General features: G+C 43.6%; 3 protein-coding genes, 1 long non-coding RNA gene and 2 other non-coding genes across 7 annotated transcripts in view; 4 read left to right on the top strand and 2 right to left on the bottom strand.

The window, feature by feature from the left end:
• Nucleotides 1-354: 354 nt before the first annotated feature.
• On the top strand, nt 355-426 carry Trnap-agg (transfer RNA proline (anticodon AGG)). Its single transcript has one exon. It is a non-coding gene; the product is annotated as a tRNA-Pro (tRNA).
• Nucleotides 427-1,204: 778 nt separating this feature from the next.
• On the bottom strand, nt 1,205-4,994 carry LOC136436062 (uncharacterized). Its single transcript, XR_010755999.1, has 3 exons — nt 4,823-4,994; nt 2,873-2,968; nt 1,205-2,236 (listed from the first exon to the last, which is right to left on the bottom strand). It is a non-coding gene; the product is annotated as an uncharacterized lncRNA (long non-coding RNA).
• Nucleotides 4,995-10,667: 5,673 nt separating this feature from the next.
• On the top strand, nt 10,668-12,689 carry LOC136436076 (zinc finger protein 678-like). Its single transcript, XM_066429787.1, has one exon. The coding sequence runs from the start codon at nt 10,774-10,776 to the stop codon at nt 11,434-11,436; it is 663 nt and encodes a 220-aa protein (XP_066285884.1). The 5' UTR covers nt 10,668-10,773; the 3' UTR covers nt 11,437-12,689.
• Nucleotides 11,904-22,515, bottom strand: part of LOC136437144 (solute carrier family 23 member 1-like) — an 18,691-nt gene continuing 8,079 nt past the window's right edge. The window contains exons 8-12 of the mRNA XM_066431624.1: nt 18,616-18,869; nt 17,539-17,703; nt 15,803-15,911; nt 13,657-13,752; nt 11,904-13,316 (exon numbers count right to left, since the gene is read on the bottom strand). Of these exons, the coding sequence (XP_066287721.1) occupies nt 13,096-13,316; nt 13,657-13,752; nt 15,803-15,911; nt 17,539-17,703; nt 18,616-18,869 (845 nt within the window). The 3' untranslated portion in view covers nt 11,904-13,095. The remainder of the gene's footprint in view (nt 13,317-13,656; nt 13,753-15,802; nt 15,912-17,538; nt 17,704-18,615; nt 18,870-22,515) is intronic.
• Nucleotides 16,860-16,931, top strand: Trnap-agg (transfer RNA proline (anticodon AGG)). Its single transcript has one exon. It is a non-coding gene; the product is annotated as a tRNA-Pro (tRNA).
• LOC136436074 (tyrosine-protein kinase-like otk) overlaps nt 19,088-22,515 on the top strand; it is a 3,605-nt gene continuing 177 nt past the window's right edge. The window contains exons 1-5 of one of the 2 annotated variants that reach the window (XM_066429786.1): nt 19,088-19,652; nt 20,149-20,244; nt 20,671-20,830; nt 21,382-21,558; nt 22,317-22,515. The exon at nt 22,317-22,515 is cut by the window's right edge and continues 177 nt beyond it. In XM_066429786.1, coding sequence (XP_066285883.1) covers nt 19,573-19,652; nt 20,149-20,244; nt 20,671-20,830; nt 21,382-21,558; nt 22,317-22,515 — 712 coding nt within the window. In that variant the 5' untranslated portion in view covers nt 19,088-19,572. Of the gene's footprint in view, nt 19,653-20,148; nt 20,245-20,670; nt 20,831-21,381; nt 21,559-22,313 lie in introns of both variants that reach the window. The other variant, XM_066429785.1, reaches the window with a different exon arrangement.

Genomic DNA, 22,515 nt, shown 5'->3' with positions numbered 1-22,515 from the left:
AATTCGAATACCGGATTGGGAGGTTGGAATCAATGTTGTTACAGTTTTGTGTTCGAGGACACAAAACTCCCTCAACTTTTGGCGCTTTCTGCATTGAAATTTTTTTTTTTTTTCAGGTGGGCATGACATAAATAAAATACAGACGAAGCCACTTAATTGCACCTCGGATAAACGCACCTTCCATTTAATTGCACCGAATCCCAAAATCCCAAACCGATTCCCATCCACTGCATTGTTAGTGACTCCGCATATCTGCACCGCGCATGGTCACCAATGCCGGATAACTGCACCATTTTTTTTCAAAAATCCTTGACAAGTTAACTGAAAAGGTGCGCTAAAATCGGTGAGTATATCGGCTCGCTGGTCTAGTGGCATGATTCTCGCTTAGGGTGCGAGAGGTCCCGGGTTCAATTCCCGGGCGAGCCCTGGCATTTTACATTCACAATTTTTCTTCTTCTTTGAACGAGAATGGGGTGAATCGGTGATTTGATATCATAAAAGAATTTATATACTAGTATCTAATAAGTTTTCTTTCTTTTTATTTGTCTCCTTTTTCAGAGCAAGTCCCTCCACGACTTCCCCCGGAATTGCTTTTTGGCGTAGCTTTATTATTGCCCACCAAACGCCACTTAATGAAAGTGGTGATTGTGCGAATGGGGTGAGTTGTTGATTTGAAAAGTCAAAAGGAGTTGCTGACCAGAGAAGGTGTAGTTGGTCCCGCTGTGACAATGTCATAAGGAGACCTGGAAAAAACCTAGCTAGCCTGGTACCCAAACCTATTTGCGGAAAATCTCCGAGCAGATCTAACGGTTACAAAGACCGTATTCAACTGGCAAAAGGTGTTTTTATTGCAACTTTGGGTAGCAATAAAAACGCCAGTTGGAAAAACCATCATTAAATCAGGACCCCTGTCGCTCTTCGCGAGAGCCAACGTGGAGCGATAGGGGTCCTGATTTAATGAGGGTGGTTGGATACGGTCTTTGCAACCGTTAGATATGCTTGGAGATTACTTGCGGAGAGCTACAATAGGCGTGGACGTCAGTCAAAACACCATACGTCGGCTTGGTGATTTAAACGGAAAATGATCATCACAATGGTATACTGTGATCAGAGATAAAGTTCTTAATATGAATTGATAATGTTTCAATACATTTTGTATCTATTTTTCAAGTATGACCCTAGAACAGCATTGACAACATATCTCTAAGATTGAAAGAAACAACTTTATTTCAATGAACTAAATCAGCTTAAACGAATGCATGTTGTTAACATAACCAAAGCTTACAAAAGCCACTACCTACCTAGTATTAGTACATAGACTCCAAGATTAAATGTTAGAATCTAAGTCTATAACAAGTACATGTTGGTTCTGCTACTACAAAATGTGTTGGATACAGGTAGAATACAAACAACACTTGCCTTTCGCCATCCATTTTCAACCACCCTAATTCTATCATCTATGGTAAAAAGAATCCCTAAACAAGAAAAAGTAAACTAAATAACTTTCTAAAAACCTCTACATTAACAGCAGAGAATAAGAGAAATAAACGTCAAAATGGTCAACTGACCAAAACACAACAAAAGTTAGACACTATAGCAAAACAAACTTAACTTGTGTACATGTACCATGTGGTTAGCAAACACTTCAAATACATTTATTCTGAACCACCGCTATCTTCTATATCAGCAAAAACTGTTAATGTTATTTACATGCCAGGGAATGCTACAGTACAAGCTAGATTTCCTGCGTGCAGTCCAACATTACAAAAACATTTCTATGAAGGACACCAAACTAACTCTAAAGTCTAAAGTAAACTTTCCATGCAGCTTTAAAAGTCAATGGTAGGTAGGTTTTGGTCAGTGTTTTTTCTCAGAACTCTCATTCTCCCACTAGCCTGAGCTGTCTGTTGCACTCCTCACAACACCACTGTTCCTTCCCTGACTGAGTTTGCAAGTTGGTTTCTACATGACAAAGCTCACTACTCATTCATCAAAACTGGGGGGTTTATCAATTTCATGTGTTTCTTCAAATCACCTAGTTCGCTGAACTGCATGCTGCATTCCTCACACCTTGGGTTTGTCACCAGTGTGAGTCCACGTGTGTGCTTTCAGATTACCCAGCTCCCCTATATGAGTCTGTATGTGTTTCTTCAGATCACCCAGCCAAGTGAACTCTTTTTTGCACTCCTCACACCTGTAGGTTTTTGACCAGTTTATTGCCATGGTTTCTGTAGTTCTGGAGTAAGAAGATGAAAATTTTGCAACCATCAGATTATCCTGGACATGATCAAATCACGCTGGTCATAAAAACCTTACAGGTTATTAGAGTAAAAAAAAATAGACAAACAGTCCTAAAATCTGCATAAAAGAAAAGAAAGTTACAGGTACATGTATTAACATATTTCCAATGTCAAGAATGAAAAATCTTATCACAGGTCTTCATGAATGTAACAATTTTTATACACTATTTCCGTACAGTAAGTAAAGTTTCTACTAAAAAGCTTTTGATCAGTCCTCTGATCCTTCGCAAGTTGAAATGACCCGAAGCCTGAACAGTCACAACTATCGTATAAGAATTTATCATGTCAATTCCCCTCAACATAGTTTGTGGGTTGGCAGCACTACTGGCCATGAACTTTCTGTAACTAATGATCCACTGCTTACCAAGTCACATGTTCCATCTGCACAACTTGATGTCACAGAAGCAATAGATTGCTCATTCCTTGACAAAGACTGGAGCTGATCAGTAGGAAATTTGGGCACGTCCAATTTTTTGTGTCAGACTTTAGGGTTCAAATTTGTTCCAGAATGTCTTCTGCCAACACAGATGTCATCATGAACTTTCAAATGAATGTCAATTACAATTACCTACCTGCTGCAAGATATCTTTGGAACAATCCCGTCTTCAGCTGTCAGAACAGGACACAGGAAAACAGATGAAGCCTTCAGCAGGGCCGGTAACAGAGTCCTACAAGGGAAACAACAACACAAGGATGTGATGAGAAATACAAGTACAGTATACTGTTCTCCTACTCGAAAAAAATTCACTCACTGGAATTTTCAACAGACTCTCTGTTTTGATCAGCTATCCGAGAGCTGGGCTGTAGACATTATGTTTTTGATGTGTGACGTCAACACTGGGTCAAAGTTTGTCGGAAGTCGGTACCATCCCTAATAGCCAAGTTTGCTCTCAATAAGGTGCAAAAAGGGACTGTTCTAAAAAATCACCCAAAACATTCTTATACTGTCCAATCACTTTCTCCAGTGATCAAGGATTAAAATCAATTTCTCCTTGGTGTGATAGACAGTACCATTCTAATCTATAGCCATCTGATCTTAATAATTAAGTTTATTTTGTAGCATTAGTGATTGTACATTGTAGGAGCTATATATGCATATGTCCGTGCCTTGTAATGTGTGGGATCTGCCGGGCGGGCATAGATACCCCTCAGGTATTCGAGCAGTTTTTCTGGCCTGTTTACATCTGCTACAGGAGCCCCTCGCAATGTTTGCAAGGCCCCCCCAGTCAGGTGCTTACGAATTACGGCTAAGGTGAGCGCATCCCCCCAGGCCCCATACGTTCTCTCATTTTCGTTCTGGTCCTCAAACTCTTCCCAGTCTACAGACCCTTCCCCTGAGAACTTACCGGTCAGTTTGGGCACCGACCGAGGTGCTTGCGCCGAGGCCCCGGGAGGGTCTTTCTTCTTGTTCTGATTATCAATCTCTTCGGGATCTTCCTCTCCTGGATTTTCATCTTCCGGGTTTTCCACGACAATAGCTGGTTCTAATGGCGGCGCCAGAAGATCTTACCCCTGCTAACGTATGCAACAGACTAGGAGCTCAACTCGACCGCGACTCTAAGATACCAAATCAACGCCTGGCTATCCTAGACAACTCACAAGTCACCTTCTGTCTCAAAGGCGCACAGAATCAATACTCCTAAAGCGTGGTCCTACACGTGCAACCCTTGACTAACACCCGAATATACAACTCGGCATAGATTGACAACTATACAGGTATTGTACCCTGGGGGCCAGGCACCGTATATCGGCTAGCCACCAAGCAACGCGCGCACGCCCAAGCTTTCCCGGCCCACCCTCCCGCTGTCCCCCGAAGACCGACTTCGCCCCACTCTCCGCTGTAAACCCAAAATCTGCTAGCCATACACGGTAATCGGATAGCGGAGTAATCGGATAGCGGAGTTTGGGTCTGAGCGGAGAGTGGGGCGGGGTCAGTCTTCGGGGGGCAGCGGGAGGGTGGGCCGTGAAAGCTTGGGCGCGCGTGCGGGGATCCGATTATGGTGCCTGGACTCCCAGGGTAGTATTGTACATAAGGAAATGGCAACAAATATAACTTGTCGGGGTGCCAGAATCCTGGTCAATAGGCACCAATTTGTAACAGTTTTAGCCTCCGTTGCAGGCTCTGAACCGGCTTTTTGGGGGGCTAAATAATACACTTTTTGCAGCCAACCCGTAACTATCAGATAGTTACAGGGTTGGCTGATAGTTACGGGTTGGCTGCAAAAAGTGTATTATTTAGCCCCCCAAAAAGCCGGTTCAGAGCCTGCAACGGAGGCTAACAGTTTACTCTAAGGCTTTCTCTTTCACTACGTTACCTTGTGGTAAGTTACGGTAAGTTACTAAGTAATTCAGTTCGACACTAATTCTGGTCCCGACAGTTGTATTTATTGACATACACAATAGTAAACACAAACTACGGTACAAGTTACACAGTCACGAGAACAGCGATCGGCAGTGGGAATTTCCTACCACATTACATACATTCGGACATTGCGTTGTGTACTTTTAACAGACTCACTTACCAAGAAGTTCGGTAGATGGACAGGAAGGTTGATAGGCAGGAAATACTCCACAGGCACGTCGCACAGCTTTGGTTCTCTGACTGACTGACTACTCTAGGCTCAAGGCCTCTTTATCTCTCACTAAATAGCTTACGAATATTCTATTATTATTAATTAGCCAGACTTGTAATATCTTAGAACATGACCCTCTTTCCTCAGCCAATCAGGAGCGTGTATTTCTTGTGATTAAATCCACATAGTAAGGTCCCTTAGGTACCAGAGGTGGACTAACCAACGAATAAATTGACTAAGTTGGAGACGCCCATGCACTAACCAACGAATAAATTGACTAAGTTGGAGACGCCCACTGACTAAGTTGGAGACGCCCACCATTTACTTGCAAATAAAAGCAATTATCAGATTAACAAAAAGGGAAAACAGCAAATTAATCAGTGTTCCTGGACATCTTTATTCAAAAGAATAAACATGAATAATAAAGAAACATGAATAATGAAGACCGAAACTTTGGATTGTTGCATCAAAAATCTAACATGAGAATAAACTTGAATATGAATAATAAAGAAACAAATTTAAGATCGTTGCATCAAAAAGAAAACGTATGAAAACGTTTCTCATAACAAAATTTATAAGAAATTGTGCAGGTTATGCAATGTCATGAAAACAAATCGCAGTCATATCAATAGACCATTGCAGGTTATACAATGTGCATGAAAACAAAGCAAAGTCATATTCATAACAAAACAAAAAAACAGTGCAGGTTATACCATGTACATGAAAACAAAGCATACTCTTTTCAACCAAGCCCTGTCATGTGTCTATGATCTGTAGCTAAGCCTAAACTACATAAAAGAATGCGGTACCGTTGTCATAAACATAACACCAGCGCAGCACAACGACCTGATGAGTGGGTCTGTCCGTCGAACGGGTCGGGCTGAGAACAGAACATGTCAGCAGAAATGCCAACATGCTCCAACAGAGCGGCCGCATGATCATCTACTGGCTCAAACTTGAAGTCGGGAAACAGGTTGGGCTGTGTTAGAAATCCTTTTGTTGAAACGCCAACATGCTTGAGAAACTGGTCACCGAAATTCGCCATTACTGACTCCTTAGAGATCAAGTTGGGGAATGAATCTTGGCCAGACAATCCAGAATTCCTCACCCAAAAGACAATGGCATTGTCATGCCAGCAAAGTGTTGTAAAAACTTGAGAAGAAGCAAGTACATATTTCACACAAGGCTGTCATGAAGTCATGAATGAGGACAAAAGGGAGAAAATTAGAGAAATGCAGCTGTAAATTCCCAAAGAGGTATTGTAGCTTGGCAAAACCAAGTCCTTGGCAAAACCAAGGGGGTTGGCAAAACTTACACTTGTACGTGTGATGGTGTCTTCCAGCAAGCCCTATTGTCTTGCATATCAGTCTTGGCAGACGCATAATGAGGCTGATTGACACTTCTAGTGTTAACAAGGAAGGGCATATAATACATACAAGATCAGACGGAGATCAAGGGGATGCCTACACCCATACGTAATTTACAAGGCACGGGCATATGCATATATAGCTCGTACAATGTACAATCACTATTGCTACAATTTCATGGCAGCAAACTGAAAATGTATATTTTTTTGATGAAATGAAAAAACTCAATCAAAAGTTATCCAACCCAGAATATACCCAGAATTATTCCACAAAATTTGATGTATAGCGGTTTGTGAACCTCCCCCAACTCCTTTCTTCTCTTCTCCCAACCCTGATGCCTTTATTCCAATGGCCTGTAAATTGTCAGCCTCTTTATACAAGCGCTCCATACTGTTCTATCATTAGCCATTTTTTCATTCACAAAAAACTGCTCCTTAACTGCTATTTAAACCTTCCCTTGACCCTCTCCCACCAACAAAACCACATCAGCATCAACACCCGAACAGTTAGTGAATCTCCCCTCGACTCCGGTTTCTGCCATGATGGATACCAGATGTGAGGGCGCGAAACTCACGAGGGGAGGCTCCTGTAGAGGTTTACAGATTACTTTTCAACAACTTCATACGTTCCATTCTCGTTTCTTTGTAGCGATCAACTTCGGCCATTTCAGAAAGGCAATCTAATTTTGTGTTTAACATTTCAACATTGCTGTTGTCGTCCTTAGTTTCAAAACTTGACTGAGATTCCGTAACCCCTTATTGACCCTCTCCTTTTTGGGGAACCGAGTCTACTTATTATTTTTTCTCAAACGCACTTCCAACGTAAAGCAGCACAACAGAACGACAGTTGAAAGTTTGCGTGTTGTTCCAGATACACTCGATCTAAGGTTTCTGCAGAAAGAAACTTGTTTACAAGAAGGCGGCGTTGTTTTTTGTGCCGTACAAAACTTGTCAAAGTGTCACACACGTTGGTGTTTCGTGAGACCATGTCCTTGGTGAGAGAAACCTCCTTGGTGAGACAAAACGTTAACAAAATCGATGGTGTGGAAAAGCTCTTCGTACGTACCTGGGAGGTATGCAGGGGTCGATCCCGATGATCTAAACCGAAATAGTCTCGTAGAAAGCGAAAGATCACGAAAAACTTCGCTTTCTTTCCCACCACAACACGCCTTGTGGAGGGGGGCACGGGGGTTTACAGAATGAGCTCTGCGGAGCTGGAATTCATAGTGAGGCGCAGCGGGAGCAGTTTGTTGTTTCTCGTTACTCCGCGGAGTTTCCAGTTTCCATTATGAAAGAAATTTCTTGTTTCTCGTCAAAAAATTCTAATAAGCCAGCCAGTAGTTTACAACCAGCAGGGAGTGTGGAAATCTAGGCGGAGAATATAAAATAATCTATCTGTCAAAATCTAAATGTTCAATCCACCTCCTTGTTCAATCTAAAAAAACACCCACGACTATTTTCGAGTACGCATGTACAGTGCCAAAGGTGAAGGCCGATGAAACGTAAACAAAACCCGTGTAGGCGTTGGTATGCAAATCAGACAATGGTCGTCAGGAGCCTTCACCTTTAACAATGCATATGCATATTAGAATCTACGAAAGCGCTTTAATATAATACAAAACCGTATTTGTTATCCCAATGTTCAGATATTGAAGCCTGTGTACCATCCTCCCAAGGATAGTAACCGCTGGCTCGAAAAAATCGCTTGCTTACCACGTTTAGAGCAAGGAGGTTTTATGTACATGTATATATTAAAAACCTCCTTGGTGAGAGCTTGTCTTGAGAAACGTTACGATTTTGGTTTTCTACATCTGCTTGGAGATTAGGTTCGGTCCACATTCGGACATTTCCGAGTCTTGTCGGATTTCGACTTGGTCCACATTCGGACATTTCCGAGTCGGGTCGGATTTCGACTCGGTCCACGTTCGGACATTTCCGTGTCGGTTCGGATATCTCTAGTCGATCCATATTCGGACATTTCCGGAGGGTTTTCCGACCCATATAAGGCGTTATTCGGGCTCACTAACTGTAAGTCACTTTTCAGCCCCCAGCCTAATTAACTCCTGCTCCGACTTTCATGCCTAGTACCGTCTTACCTGATGGTTTATCTCCGGAATTGCTGACATGTTGTGGTGGTGCATATTAGTAAGATACGATCTGACCACATTCACTTCACATATACCTCATCCATATCTCAATATTAATATAATAAGCACTTGACAAGATAACTACCTTTAAACACTATGTGCATCGCACAGACATCCTTTTTTAAGACAAATTTGGTATGTACGTATTCAGCGAAGACCACTCTACAAGATCCTGTTGAGGCTATGTCTACTACTATAATCAGAACAAATATTTTTCATAATATGTTAAAAAATTTGACAAAAATAGGCCATTGGAAATATTCATGAAGGCATAGCTAAGCACTGGAATCCTCCACAACAATGGTCTCAACGAGAGATTATTGTGCAACATGTGTTCTTTCCATCCATGTTTTTTGTAAGTTTGAATGACATAATCTGAACATGCACACCTTGATTAAAAAATAGACTACAAAATAAGGACTTTTGGCATCCCCAGATGTGAAATGTGATCTCTTTGTTATGATTTGTGAACAATATGGCCAATCAAGTTGTTGACACAGCACCCTCACAGTAGGAGAGCAGACTACCTGGGCAGAACAATGGCTTGTTCACGCTTGTTCACAGCTTTACCTGGCAGTGGCTTACCTGCCAGACACAGTATGGCTTGGTTTTAAAAACAATGCACAAACATGGTCTCAAGCATAAGTGGCGTATAAACAATCATTCTCTTTATGCTTTCTGAAAGTTTTAAAGTACAACATACATACAGATGCGGTTGCTAAGAAAATTATGGTCAGAAGATTTTTGAAGATTCTTTTGAATTCTGTTTGGTACAAGACCGTAACGTTACAGGTTTACACAACGGGAAGTGCAGTTTCCATCTCCTCTTGAACGCCAATCAACCCTGTTCAATCTGGCAACTTTTATATGTCTAATATGTTTGGCTACAAGTATTTCAATTCGTTGAAAACAACTTCTCCGTGTGAATCTATCAATTCATTTGACGTGTGTGCCAGTTTTACAATCGATAATGTGGATCTACCCAACTTCAAGAGAAGTTAAAGAGGCTAGAAATAGTTTGTAGATACGGGAAAACATTTTAAAATTGAACCCATTGTTGATTTCTTAGAATACACATCTTAGCTTGGTTTTCCAGACAGCCATATATGAAGCTCATTCACACTCCCCAGGGTGCCAGGTAGCAGCCTGGCCTGCCCAGCGGCACCCCACCTGAAAAGTTTTCACAGTAGGTGGAGAGGGGGTAATTATCGAACAATTGGGAAAATGTGTGAAAATTGCGGTCAAAGGTGGTTGCTATGTGTTGCTAGGGTAGCCAACGCCCATTTCAGTGAACTGCCAGAAAGTGACTTACAGATAGTGAGGGTATCATCGGCGGAATCATCCACGAGACACGGCAGACATTTTCAGCAGTGGCGGAGTGGACCGGAGAGGTGAGAAAGTTTTCTTTCGTAAAAAATGTGCACAATTTGTAAAATCTGGCTGGTCATCCTTTGGGCAGGTTGAAAAAGACACCATAAGGACCAATTTGATGCATAGTTTGTTTGGTTTTGTGAACTTTACGGCTCAGTAATCGCCAAAAATGTAGACGTAGTTAAAGTTGACCGAAGAACACGATATGTGCTGTAGAAGGAAGATCCCATTTTCGTGAGATTGCTGTAGAAATGTATACGTAACGGGCCGTAACGTTGGTTAAGCCAGGGTTCAATCTGGGTTTGGGGGAAGTAACATAATTTTTTTCAAGGCGTTTTTGCAACGTTCTGCTCTCGTACACTTAATCTTTACAAGAGGCTGAACACATTTTAACTTATTTGAAAACAAGGCAGTTATTGGGAAGTACGAAAGCCCAAAACGACAACACGAAAGCCCATGGCCATCTCTAACCTCCCAAACCCATACAAGTCAGGGGCCTTCACCTTTGAGCTTGCTCATGTGTTTTCGGCGGAATCGTGGACGACCTTTAATATTGTGCATCAGCGGGATCTTGAACTTTGGCCTAGACCACAGCGCATCACATGATCACATGCAGACTTGGAACTTTGAGGTGGCTTTTTTTTTTCAAACATTTACTACATTAGAGTAGGCGCCAGTAATAAAAACCTTGCCAAAATAGATAATTCTCATAATGTAGTGAAGTGTCGTTTTTGTCTTGTCTGCCTGTACGCTGGTGAATTCAGCACCGCAGTCTCTGTATGTTCTGCCTGAGGGGGTGAAGTCTGCTATCTCTGATATCTTGTTGTTCGTGTCCTTATTGCAGCAGTGTCTTCAGCTAGTGCAAGTATGGCATCGAATGGCAAAAGCCGGGGTGACTAGTCACTGACTACGAAAGAGCAGAGGAAAAGGTTGTAGGCAAAGTGCCTGGTGAGAAACCGTACCGATGTGAGGAGTGCAGCAAACAGTTCAGTCGACCGAGTCATCTGAAGTCTCACATGCGGTCTCACACCGGGGAGAAACCCTACAGATGTGAGGAGTGCAGCAGGCAGTTCAGTGAGCTGGGTCATCTGAAGAAACACATGCGGACTCACACAGGTGAGAAGCCCTACTGGTGTGAGGAGTGCAGCAGGCAGTTCAGTCAGCTGGGTCATTTGAAGACACACATGCAAACTCACACTGGCGAGAAACCCTACAGGTGTGATGAGTGCGGCAAACAGTTCAGTCAGCTGGGTCATCTGAAGACACACATGCAAACTCATACAGGGGAAAAACCCTTCACGTGTGAAGAGTGTGGTAAAGAGTTCGGTCGACTGGGTCATCTGAAAACGCACAAGCAGACTCACACAGGTGAGAAACCCTACAGATGTGAGGAGTGCAGCAGGCAGTTCAGTGAGCTGGGTCATCTGAAGAGACACATGCGGACTCACACTGGGGAGAAACCCTACAAGTGTGAGGAGTGTAGCAGGCAGTTCAGTCAGCTGGGTCATTTGAAGTCTCACATGCGGACTCATACAGGGGAAAACCCTACAGGTGTGATGAGTGCAGCAGGCAGTTCAGTCAGCTGGGTAACCTTAGCAAACACATGCAAACTCACACAGGTGAGAAACCCTACAGATGTGAGGAGTGCAGTAAACAGTTCAGTCAGCTGGGTCATCTAAAGAGACACATGCAGACTCACACTGTTGAGAAACCGTAAAGATGTGAGGAGTGCAGCAAACAGTTCAGTGAGCGACGTAGTCTAAAATGACACATGCTGACTCAAGAGTAAATTATCTTCCAGGCTGGTCGTTAGGAGTGAGTGAAGAAACATTTATAAATGTATAACTATAAGATAACCTTCAATTTAGAAAAGCAGCAGAGATTTTTCAGGTTCATTAAGCGCTCTCTATTTGAGGTACAATGTCGGTGAAGTTAAGTTTGTTCTCTGTAGTTTGATATGGTAGATGTGCAAAGTAGAGAGGAAGTGTTATGAGGAAGTGTTATGACCATACTTCCATGCATACCATTGAGTCTACTTAAGCTTTAGGTACTTGTATTGACCTTACTGAGAGAAGTTAAGTTGACTGGATGGAGAGAAAGACTTATCATACATGTACATGGTCTCACATAAGAAGGGACTCCAAAGTCGGCTTCCTTTGTTTTTGTTCGTTCAACATTTCCTTGAAGTTGGAATAAGATTCAGAGTCCATTCTGTATCTCATGCAGCATCAATCTTTCTAGTTTTGTTTCTTGTTGCTATAGTGGTAACAATGCTATAGTTTAAGTTATAGACAGTTGTTGATACTATAGCAATAGAGGTGTTGTAGCTAGTTATCAACACTTGTTTACTACACTATAGTGATAAAAATGTTCTACTTAGTTTATCAACACTTGTTGCTTTACTATACTATAGTGATAATAATGTTATAGTTTTAAGTTATAAACAGTTGTTACATGCTATAGTTATGTTGTAGTTAGTTATCAACACTTGTTACTACACTATAGTGATAAAAATGTTCTTCTTAATTAGTTTATAAACACTTGTTGCTATACTAAACTATACTATGGTGATAATAATTATCAACATGTATAGTGTTGGGTTGGTTCAAAAACTTATTGTTTACAAGTTTGTTTTCAATTTTACTTTTCTCTTGTCCTCTAGGATTGATAATAGCAGTGAAGTAGATTTCTGATCGAAGATTTTGTTTTTCTTACTGATTACCTTTTCTTTGATTACTTACATTATCAAGTTGCACAGTGATTTAGAATTTACTACCTAATGTTAGCCCGAGAAAGACAGATGTTGTGTTTCTGATAACGTTTCTGATAATTGTCTGTACTAGTAGGTAGGGATTCTCTCTTTTTTTTAGGTTTTGGCTGAAGTGATCCAACAAATGCGGTTGGCCAATAAAAAAAAAGAACTGCATCACGACACTGGTATATTTTCATCATATCATAATTATACAGATATGCATAGTACAATTGCAAGCATAAGTCTATTAACAAAGAAGTACAATGTTGCCTGCACAGTCTTACATCACCTGTTCTAAGCTTTATTCTAGTATTTGACAGAGAGTGAAATACAGGAAGTCTGTTTTATGTATCAGACGTCAGACCGAAAATGTTATGTTCGTCCCTTGCCATCGGTCGACCCAAAGAAGGCTCGCAGGTTTTTGCTAGGATCCGTCGGGTCATCGGAAACTCAACTGTTACATTTTTTCCCTTTATGCTTCAACTCGTTGAGTAAGAAATATGATAGTGATTTGCCCCTCTCTCTCTCCAGTCTCCATCCTGAACAGTTTTCTAATAACGTCAAACTCCAAATCTTCTGAAAGTTCTTAAACTCGATCGTCCATTTCTACTTCGCCACCTTCCGGGTTGTTCCGTTTTCTACAGCAGGGGTTCAAGGTCGGGCTGAAGGTCGGACAGAAGGGCACGTGTCTGGTGAAGGTCAGTCTGTCCAGAAGGTCATTCCCGCACGGAAACCCGTAGTGAAGGTCAACATCCGGGGTATCGCTGGTGACGTCATACTGGAGCAGCCCGCGCTCCTCCCGGGTGCCTGCCGGGAAGGATGAAGGTCATTGTCACGCCCGAATTAACTGACGCAGTTTCAAACTAAAACCTATATTTGTGTGGAACCCTACTATTTTTTTAGAAATGAAAAATATTCAGCAATCACCGTTATTAGGAACAAAAATGGCAAAAGGATCATCGTAAATGTAAGATTTATTTCCTTATTTGATAAGGGTAGAAACGGGCATTTTGTGGCAAGTTGTACCAAACCTTATCGTGTTGTAACGTCGTCCAACAAAGCCGTCATTGTCATTGTACTTGATAGTAAATTTTTGATGGCGGGTTGTTTGCACGCGTACCTCTACTTTAGACCCCCCCCCCCTTACCTGGAATGGTGTTATCCAACGTGAATCCGATAAAACCTCCGATGAACATGTGTGTACTCAGGATCACCGTTAGGATCTGGTCAACTTCGGAGCTACCTGTGCACGGCAGACAAATAAACAGATAAACAACAACAAACGTGTGTGCTGAGGAGGACCGTCAGGATCTGGTCAACTTCTGAGCTACACGAAACAAATAGATAACCACCAACAGACGTGTGTGCTGGCCCTCAAGTTGACCTGTTAGGATCAACTTCGGAACTTCCTGTTTAGTATCTGTATCTGTATAGCCGGTATAACCGCCCTTCGGCGTAACACACCAGCTTCGCAGGCACGCGGCGCGGCAGCAGCTGGTTATATTACACTGAACGGCCTGTCACACCTAACTTTTGCTCATCTGACTGCAATCGTTCTTTGAAGCTATTTAGTGAAGGTGTTCCTACAGCATCTGATGACAACGAGTTCCATTCTACTATGGTTCTCGGGAAAAACGAATTTTTGAACACATCAATCCTTGGTTTATAACTCTGGTACTTAAAGGCATGACTATTTCTTGTCCTTTTCTGGGCTGGTATTAGATAATTATCAGTCGGTACATCCACAAGTTTATTAGTCATTTTGTACATCATGCAAAGCCTGGATATTTTTCTTCTGTCTTCAAGTGACTTCCACTGTAGATCTGCTTTCATTTTAGTGACACTAGCACCCCTGTCATAGTTGTTCATGCAGAACCTGGCAGCTTGGTTCTGCACCCTCTCCAGTTTATCCTTGTCTTTCTTTGTGTATGGATCCCATACTGTTGCAGCATATTCAAGGTTTGGTCTTACTAGAGACGTGTATGCAAGTGATTTTACCTTTGCTGGGCATGCCCACAAATTACGTTTGATCACTCCCAATGTCTGCTTAGCCTTAGTTGTTACTTTGTTAATATGGGTACCCCACTTCAGTCCAGCTGTTAATGTAACGCCTAGGTATGGGTGGCTTTTTGTTGTTGCTAGAGCCTGTCCACAGAACTGGTAGGTGGTTACAACTGGGGTCCGTTTGTTTGTTATGTGCATGATGTAGCATTTTTCAGGATTAAACTGCATAAGCCATTTGCTTTGCCATTCCTCGAGGGCGTTCAGATCTGCTTGCAGGAGTTGTGAATCATTCTGTGTAGATAACTCTATATATAACAGGCAGTCGTCGGCAAATAACCTCACATTTGAATCAAGCTGGTCTGGCAAGTCATTTATGTACAAGAGAAAGAGTAATGGTCCCAAAACAGTTCCTTGAGGGACGCCTGACGCAACTCTAACTGGAGCTGAGGCCTTCCCTTCTACCACAACCGTCTGTTCCCTATCGGTCAAGAAAGCCTTTAACCAGTTTAGTGTAGTGCCTTGAATTCCATAGTACTCCAGTTTTGAGATGAGTCTACTATGTGGGACTTTATCGAAGGCTTTAGTAAAATCAAGTATTGCTAGATCCACCTGTTTTTTACTGTTCAGTGCACCCGCTATGTCGTGAACTGTTAATATAAGCTGTGTTTCTGTGGATCGCTTTGCTCTGAATCCATGTTGATAGTCCGTCAAAATGTTGTAACTTTCTAAGTGCTACATGACATGGCTGTGGATAATGTGTTCAAGTAGTTTGCAGGATATACAGGTCAATAAAACAGGTCTGTAGTTGCTGGGGATCGCTCTATCTCCCTTTTTAAAAATGGCACATATATTTGCTTCCCTCCAGTCTTTGGGAATTTCTCCTGTGTCTAGCGAGTGTTGGAAAATATTGGTTAGCACAGGTGCTATTTCGGTGGCTGTCATTTTGAGGAACCAAGGTGGTATTTGGTCTGGACCAGATGCTTTAGATGGATTAAGACCTTGAAGCATTTTTTCGACACCATTAGGGGAAATCTCTATGTGTTCCATGGGAGGGGTACAAGGCTGTCCGAGAGTTGGCATGTTCGTTGTGTCTGTTCGTAGTAGACTGTTCGTAGTAGTACAGTTTACGACGAATCAGTCTCATCCAACCTTGATAAACAAACTCTAAAAGTTTCTCTTGAGTGACTTCGGAGCAGCATGCCAGCTTACGCCAACGAAATGGTGTAATAAATTATAGACAGGGTTGTAGTAAAAGGAATCCGCAGGGTTAATAACCGTAAGTCCCGTACCTGTCCTGATGGCGCCGGGGTTCTCCGCCATCCAGCCGGGGATCATCAAGCCGCAGAACAGCGAGAAGCCCAGGATCAGCAGGTTACGGGACGAGTTCAGGTCTACGAACTGGGGGAGGGAAGGAAGGAAGGAATGACTAATGAATGAGTGAGTGAATGTGTCGATGGATGAATGAATGAATGAATGAATGAATGAATGAATGAATGAATGAATGAATGAATGATGTGGAACAGCGAGAACCCCAGGATCAGCAGGTTACGGGACGAGTTCAGGTCTACGAACTGGGGGAGGGAAGGAAGGAAGGAATGAGTGAGTGAATGTGTCGATGGATGAATGAATGAATGAATGAATGATGCAGAACAGCGAGAAGCCCAGGATCACCAGGTTACGGGACGAGTTCAGGTCTACGAACTGGAGGGATGGGAGGAAGGAATGATAAATGAACGACAGTGTGAGTGAATGAGCGAGTGAGTGAGTGAGTGAGTGAATGGGTTGATGAATGGATGAATGAATGATGCAGTACAGCGAGAAGCCCAGGATCAACAGGTTACGGGACGAGTTCAGGTCTACGAACTGGAGGGGAGGGAAGGAAGGAAGGAATGACTGATGAATGAACGAGTGAGTGAGTGAGTGAGTGAATGAATGAATGAATAAAGACAAATTATAGATCACAGTATAATAATGGGAAATCTTTTATTATCATTCTTTCATCCGGAGGTGCTTAGGTCGCCTTGTTCTGGAAGACCTTCTTCTCCCTATATTCATATACACATAGCCAAGGAGGTTAAATATATTTAACCTCTTTGACATAGCTAACTGTAGATTGTAGGGAATGCGTTGTCCTGACATTAGAACATCTGTTTGGTTGTATTTTGCATCCTGTGCATTCTTTCATTTCTTTATTCAATTTCACTTTTCATAGCATCTAAATATACTCATATAGCTTAAGCACATGGAGCCCACTTGTTCTTATCTTCGTTATTACCTATTTAGCTCTGGCGGTCAAGTGTGTCCAATCAGGTCTCAAAGCTGAAGAACCGACTTAAACGTACATCTGGCTCGCTGGTCTAGTGGCATGATTCTCGCTTAGGGTGCGAGAGGTCCCGGGTTCAATTCCCGGGCGAGCCCTGGTATTTTTACAGCTCCTTTTTTACATTTATCCTTCCCTCTTCCTTATCCATAAGCCGCAACAAATGCATGTCTTGCGATTCTCTGTCCTGCGATTTTAGCGAGGCTAAGACTGACTGCCGACAAGGACCTATGGCAACCTTGTTCCGTCACAACACAGTTGAATTTTGTACGGCACTACCACGACTGCCGTGAGAACGTCTTTAATATTCCGTCGTTTGCCTGGCCTACGACCAATGCGACGGGGCCTACCAAAGGCTAAAGATGCTTTACCTGTAAGCTTGACATACCAGCTGCCAACATCATGTTAGATTTCTTACGACACATGTCCACGAATGTCCAAAGACTCCGGCTATAGTGACCTTAACTGTTAACTAGACATGCCGACTGTCGACACTACGGGGTCGGGAATGGTCGTGAGGTTGTCGTGAATTAGTCGCACGACATACGTGACAGTGCCCTTACCTGTAAGCTTGACATCCCGACTGCCGACACCATGCCGAACACAACCGCCAACACTCCTCCTACGACCGGGTCGGGAATGGTTGTGAACTTGTCGTGATCTTGTCGTGAACTAGTCGTAAGACACGCGCTGCAGTGCCCTTACCTGTAAACTGGACATGCCGACCGCCGACACCATACCGAACACGACCGCGAACACGCCTCCCACCACGGGGTCGGGGATGGTCGTGAAGATGGCGCTGAACTTGCAGATGACTCCCGACACGACCATGATGAGCGCCGACCACAGCACGACGCGCCGGCTCGCGACCTGCGGGGGACGGGAAGCATACAGGACAAACAGATTAGAAAATAAAACAAAACAACCTATACACTATTTCTACAGTGGTGAAGACACCACGTAGATTGTACGTCCGTAGAGAAGAAAAATAATGTTATGTTCTATGTTCTGTACCTTAGTGATGCCTATGGTTCCGATGTTCTGTACCTTAGTGATGCCTATGTTCTGTACCTTAGTGATCCCTATGGCTCCGATGTTCTGTAACGTTACCTTAGTGATGCCTATGGCTCCTATGTTCTGTAACGTTACCTTAGTGATGCCTATGGATCCTATGTTCTGTACCGTAGTGATGCCTATGTTCTGTAACGTTACCTTAGTGATCCCTATGGCTCCTATGTTCTGTACCTTAGTGATCCCTATGGCTCCTATGTTCTGTACCTTAGTGATCCCTATGGCTCCTATGTTCTGTACCTTAGTGATCCCTATGGCTCCTATGTTCTGTACCTTAGTGATGCCCATGGTCTGTACCTTAGTGATCCCTATGGCTCCGATGTTCTGTAACGTTACCTGGGTGATCCCTATGGCTCCGATGTTCTGTAACGTTACCTCAGTGATCCCTATGGCTCCGATGTTCTGTAACGTTACCTTAGTGATCCCTATGGCTCCTATGTTCTGTACCTTAGTGATGCCTATGGCTCCTATGTTCTGTACCTTAGTGATGCCCATGGTCTGTACCTTAGTGATCCCTATGGCTCCGATGTTCTGTAACGTTACCTGGGTGATCCCTATGGCTCCGATGTTCTGTAACGTTACCTCAGTGATCCCTATGGCTCCGATGTTCTGTAACGTTACCTTAGTGATCCCTATGGCTCCTATGTTCTGTACCTTAGTGATCCCTATGGCTCCTATGTTCTGTACCTTAGTGATGCCCATGTTCTGTACCTTAGTGATCCCTATGGCTCCGATGTTCTGGCTGAAAGACGTGGTTCCTACAGGCGACCCCCAGGCGGCTGCCAGGAAAGTCGTCAGACCCTCGATCCCGATCCCGCGGTTTATCGCGTGGTTTGGCGGCGGCGGGATCTGTGAGATCCGGGCGCATGCGTAGTAGTCGCCCACGGACTCGATGGAGGTGACCATCATGGCGGCGAGCAGGCCCAGGATGGTGGCGGCGCTGGCGGTCGGCGCGCCCCACTCTCCTGGAACGGTATAGGAACATGTAAGCTGTAACTATTGTATTTTATCATGTACTTTTGCAGCAAGGCTGGCCCCTTGTAATAGCAGTAGCTAGTCGGGCAGTCTTGGCTGTTGTACATTGTACGCAGCTGAACAAATAAATAACTACATGTAAATAAATAAACATATAAGCTACACACACACACACACACACACACACACGCACACACACACACACATACACACACAGAACAACACACAGATTTAGCAGTCACAGAATGGTGGTCGCGCTAGCAAAAATCTAACTTTCAGAACCAAGGACATATCCAGCACCTCGAGGTGTGCAAGTGATATTGAAACAGTTCAACTCTGGTTCCATAATCTTCCACTGACCATGTGGCACACACACAAAATAAAACACAGGTTCATTGTCCTGGGAAAGTTGTCCCTGCCTATCCTATATCCCTATGAAGGCGATAGAAGAGGACGTGAGTCTTCAAGACGATAAACTCCGCTCTGTCATGCTCGACAGGGACCTGTGGCGTCATCTGTGTCACCTCACAGAGGATGAACTGAACTGAACTCACACGTCTTCCATGGAATGCACGCTTCCAATAGAAATATCGTTCCATAGAACGCGCAGAACAATGGTGTTCTATAGAACACACAAGGTCACTCCAAATGTTTCATCCTGTCTACCCAGTTAGTTAGTTACGTGTAGGAAACATGGCCGGGGGTTGGACGGAGCTGTTGTGTCTTCTCTGCATCGCGCGGTTTACCGCCGGCGAACTGAAGCAGTTGGACAGGTGCCTTCTTCTTATTTCTTTTGAGGCGACAGCCTTCAGTATTCTGAAGATTCTGTTCCCTGTACATGTGTGGAGTATTCTGTCTGAGAAAGCTGGTTCTGCCACCAGATACTTGATTCTGATCTCCAAGCAAAGACCGTATCCAAATGGCAAAAGGAGTCTTAAGCCAGTAGGATAGGTCTTTGCCACCGATAGATCTGCTTGGAAATTTACGTGAGTCATATTTGAATCTTAAAACTGTCCAGGGTAGAACACACGGTGACGTCCATGCGGAGGTCATTCCAGTCTTTGGCAGTACGCGGGAAACATTATTTCTGTCGGTACTTCAATTTGTTCTACCTAGATGGGCTTGGTAAGATGGTGCCAACTTGTTTCACTTAGGTTGCGCCTTGTGTTTGTGTCGATAACGAGTTTGCCATTGTGACTTACATGTAATTGCATAAAATCTACCCAGATTATCAGTCATGCAATTAACAGGTTTCTGCTGTACTTGTAGGTTCCGCTATGTGGCGAATTTCCCGCTGACGAAGGATGTGGCCCTGCGCTGTAACGCCGACCTGATGGTGCAGTACGTCCCCACAGCCGCAGTCAGGTACGGCGAGGAAACATAGATTTAGATTTAGGCCTAGGAAAAGAGGCTGTGCTTCCAGTTAGAACTGCAATCCTGTCCGGTAGCATACAAGCTGTGTTTCCAGTTTTCCGTTGATATAAAAATGTGCAGTAAACATTAAACTTCTTTGTTTGATTTATTGATATCCCTGCGCATGTAAAATGTATATCTGTATGATTACAATATGATAATGAGAGTACGTGTGTTATGATGCAGTCAAATTCTACATTGTGTTTGTTGGATCATTTCAGTCGAAATCTAACGAAAGTATCCCTACCTACCGACCGATTCTTTTTAGGATGGTGATCGGAAACACAATATTTATTTTCCTCGGCCTGTGAGGCTTATTTTCCTATTTGGTGTGATGTTTTCTTCTTAATTCTGCAAGACTTCCATCCTCCGTTCCAGATGGTTGAAGGGCAAGAATGAAGTGGGAGAGCAATTCGATGCGCGCATGCGTGTTGACGACACCCACACTCTGCACATCAAGGCACTAGAGGCCGAAGACTCCGGCGTGTACGCATGCGTGGTGGCTTTTCCCGGCGGGACGGAGGTCATATCGAGCGAGGTAACGGCGCTGTACACAGTAAACTTCCCCTCTCTCTTTCTCTCTGTCTGTCTCTCTCTCCGTCTCTCTCCGAGGCTCTCTCTCTCTTTTCCTCTCGCTTTCTTTCTCCAATTCTCTCCTCCCTTCTCTGTCTGTATCTGTATCTATATAGCCGGTATAACCGCCATCAGGCGTAACACACCAGCTTCGCAGGCACGCGGCGCGGCAGCAGCTGGTCACATTACACCGAACGGTCTGTTACACCTAGTCTTTGCATATCTGACTGCAACCGTTCTTTAAAGCTACTTAGTGATGAAGCTCCTACAGTACTTGATGACAACGAGTTCCATTCTACTATGGTTCTCGGGAAATACGAAATCCCTTCACTCCCTCTCTCTTTCTCTTTCCCTCTCAATCTCTTCCCCATCGATCTCTCCTTCTAATGTCCTCACTATTTCCCTCTCCGCCTCTCTCTCCTTCACACTCTCTCCCCATCTTCCCTCCCTCTCTCCCTCCCTCCCACCCTGGGGAATCTATATTGTTAAACGGAGGTCACATTTTCCCCGCCACAGATCGCGCTGAGCGCGGGAGACAAGAACCAGGAGTTCGTGTCGTGGCTGAAGCACAAGGGGTCGCCAGGGGGCGCGCGTAACGTGTGGGCCCTGTCAGCCGCGAGTTGCGTCATCATCACCCTGCTGTGGGTCATCATCATCCTCATCACGTGCAAGCGGAGCGGGAAAAGGGCAAAGGTCACTAATATAGGCATCCACCCAATGTCTGTTGTACCCAATCTCTTTTAGAAGTTCTTTTCTTGGAAAATGTGAGAGAAAGTGTAGAGTATAGACTCCCAAATTTGGTCAAAATCTTAAATTTTCACATGACGTCATCAGGAAATAAAATGTCAGCACTGTTTGAAACTGGATGTGATGTCTTATTCTTCCGCCGTATGGAAAATGTTTGAATTGGAGGTTATGGGTACTGGACATACCGACATAACGACAAAACGTTTTGTTTTTGGAAACGGACGAAAAGTTATGCGCGCACAGATGTCATCCATATAAAAATTTTGTTGCAATATCAATATAGTGCGTGCAGATGTCATCCACATAGAAGTTGTATTGGAAGGTCTTGCCCGATGGCTATTTGCAAGTACATGTAACATCAAAAGGACGGACAGACAATGGGTCAAATATAGCACGTAGCTACTCGAGTCTACATACTAATGATAAATTCTTACTTATTTATTGTGCTTCTTTTTCCAATTCAACATGTCCTTATCTTACTGGAAAATTTTCAACTTTGATCTAACACCAAAAGTTGAACTGAATTTTCGGTTGGACCTCAGATGTTCGATCCAACCGAAAATTCATGATGAGTTCAACTTTTGGTGTTAGATCAAAGTTGAAAATTTTCCAGTAAGTACTCCTCTACCAACACAGATGAGCTTTCATGCGAATGTCCTTATCTTAAATAGAGAGTCTGACCGGTGTCCTTCGCCCCTCAGAAGAGCGGCGATGCTGAGAAGGAGGAGGGAGGGGACCGGGAGTCGGGCAGTGATGAGGACGGGTCGGCGTCCGAGAGCGAGGCTCTTATCAAGAAGAAGAAGAAAGAGAAGAAGAAGGAGAAGAAACAGAAGAAGAAGACGAGCAGTGATGAAGACAGCTCGTCGTCAGAGAGCTCGGTCGTCGTCAAGAAAAAGAAGAAGA

This window comes from Branchiostoma lanceolatum, chromosome 6, assembly GCF_035083965.1.
Source record: "Branchiostoma lanceolatum isolate klBraLanc5 chromosome 6, klBraLanc5.hap2, whole genome shotgun sequence".
NCBI classification, from domain to species: Eukaryota; Metazoa; Chordata; class Leptocardii; order Amphioxiformes; family Branchiostomatidae; genus Branchiostoma; species Branchiostoma lanceolatum.
This window is presented reverse-complemented; position numbering and strand designations above follow the sequence as displayed.

Bases quoted from the DNA above. Each gene is read 5' to 3' on its own strand.
- LOC136436076 (XM_066429787.1), top strand. From the start codon at position 10,774: ATGCGGTCTCACACCGGGGAGAAACCCTACAGATGTGAGGAGTGCAGC.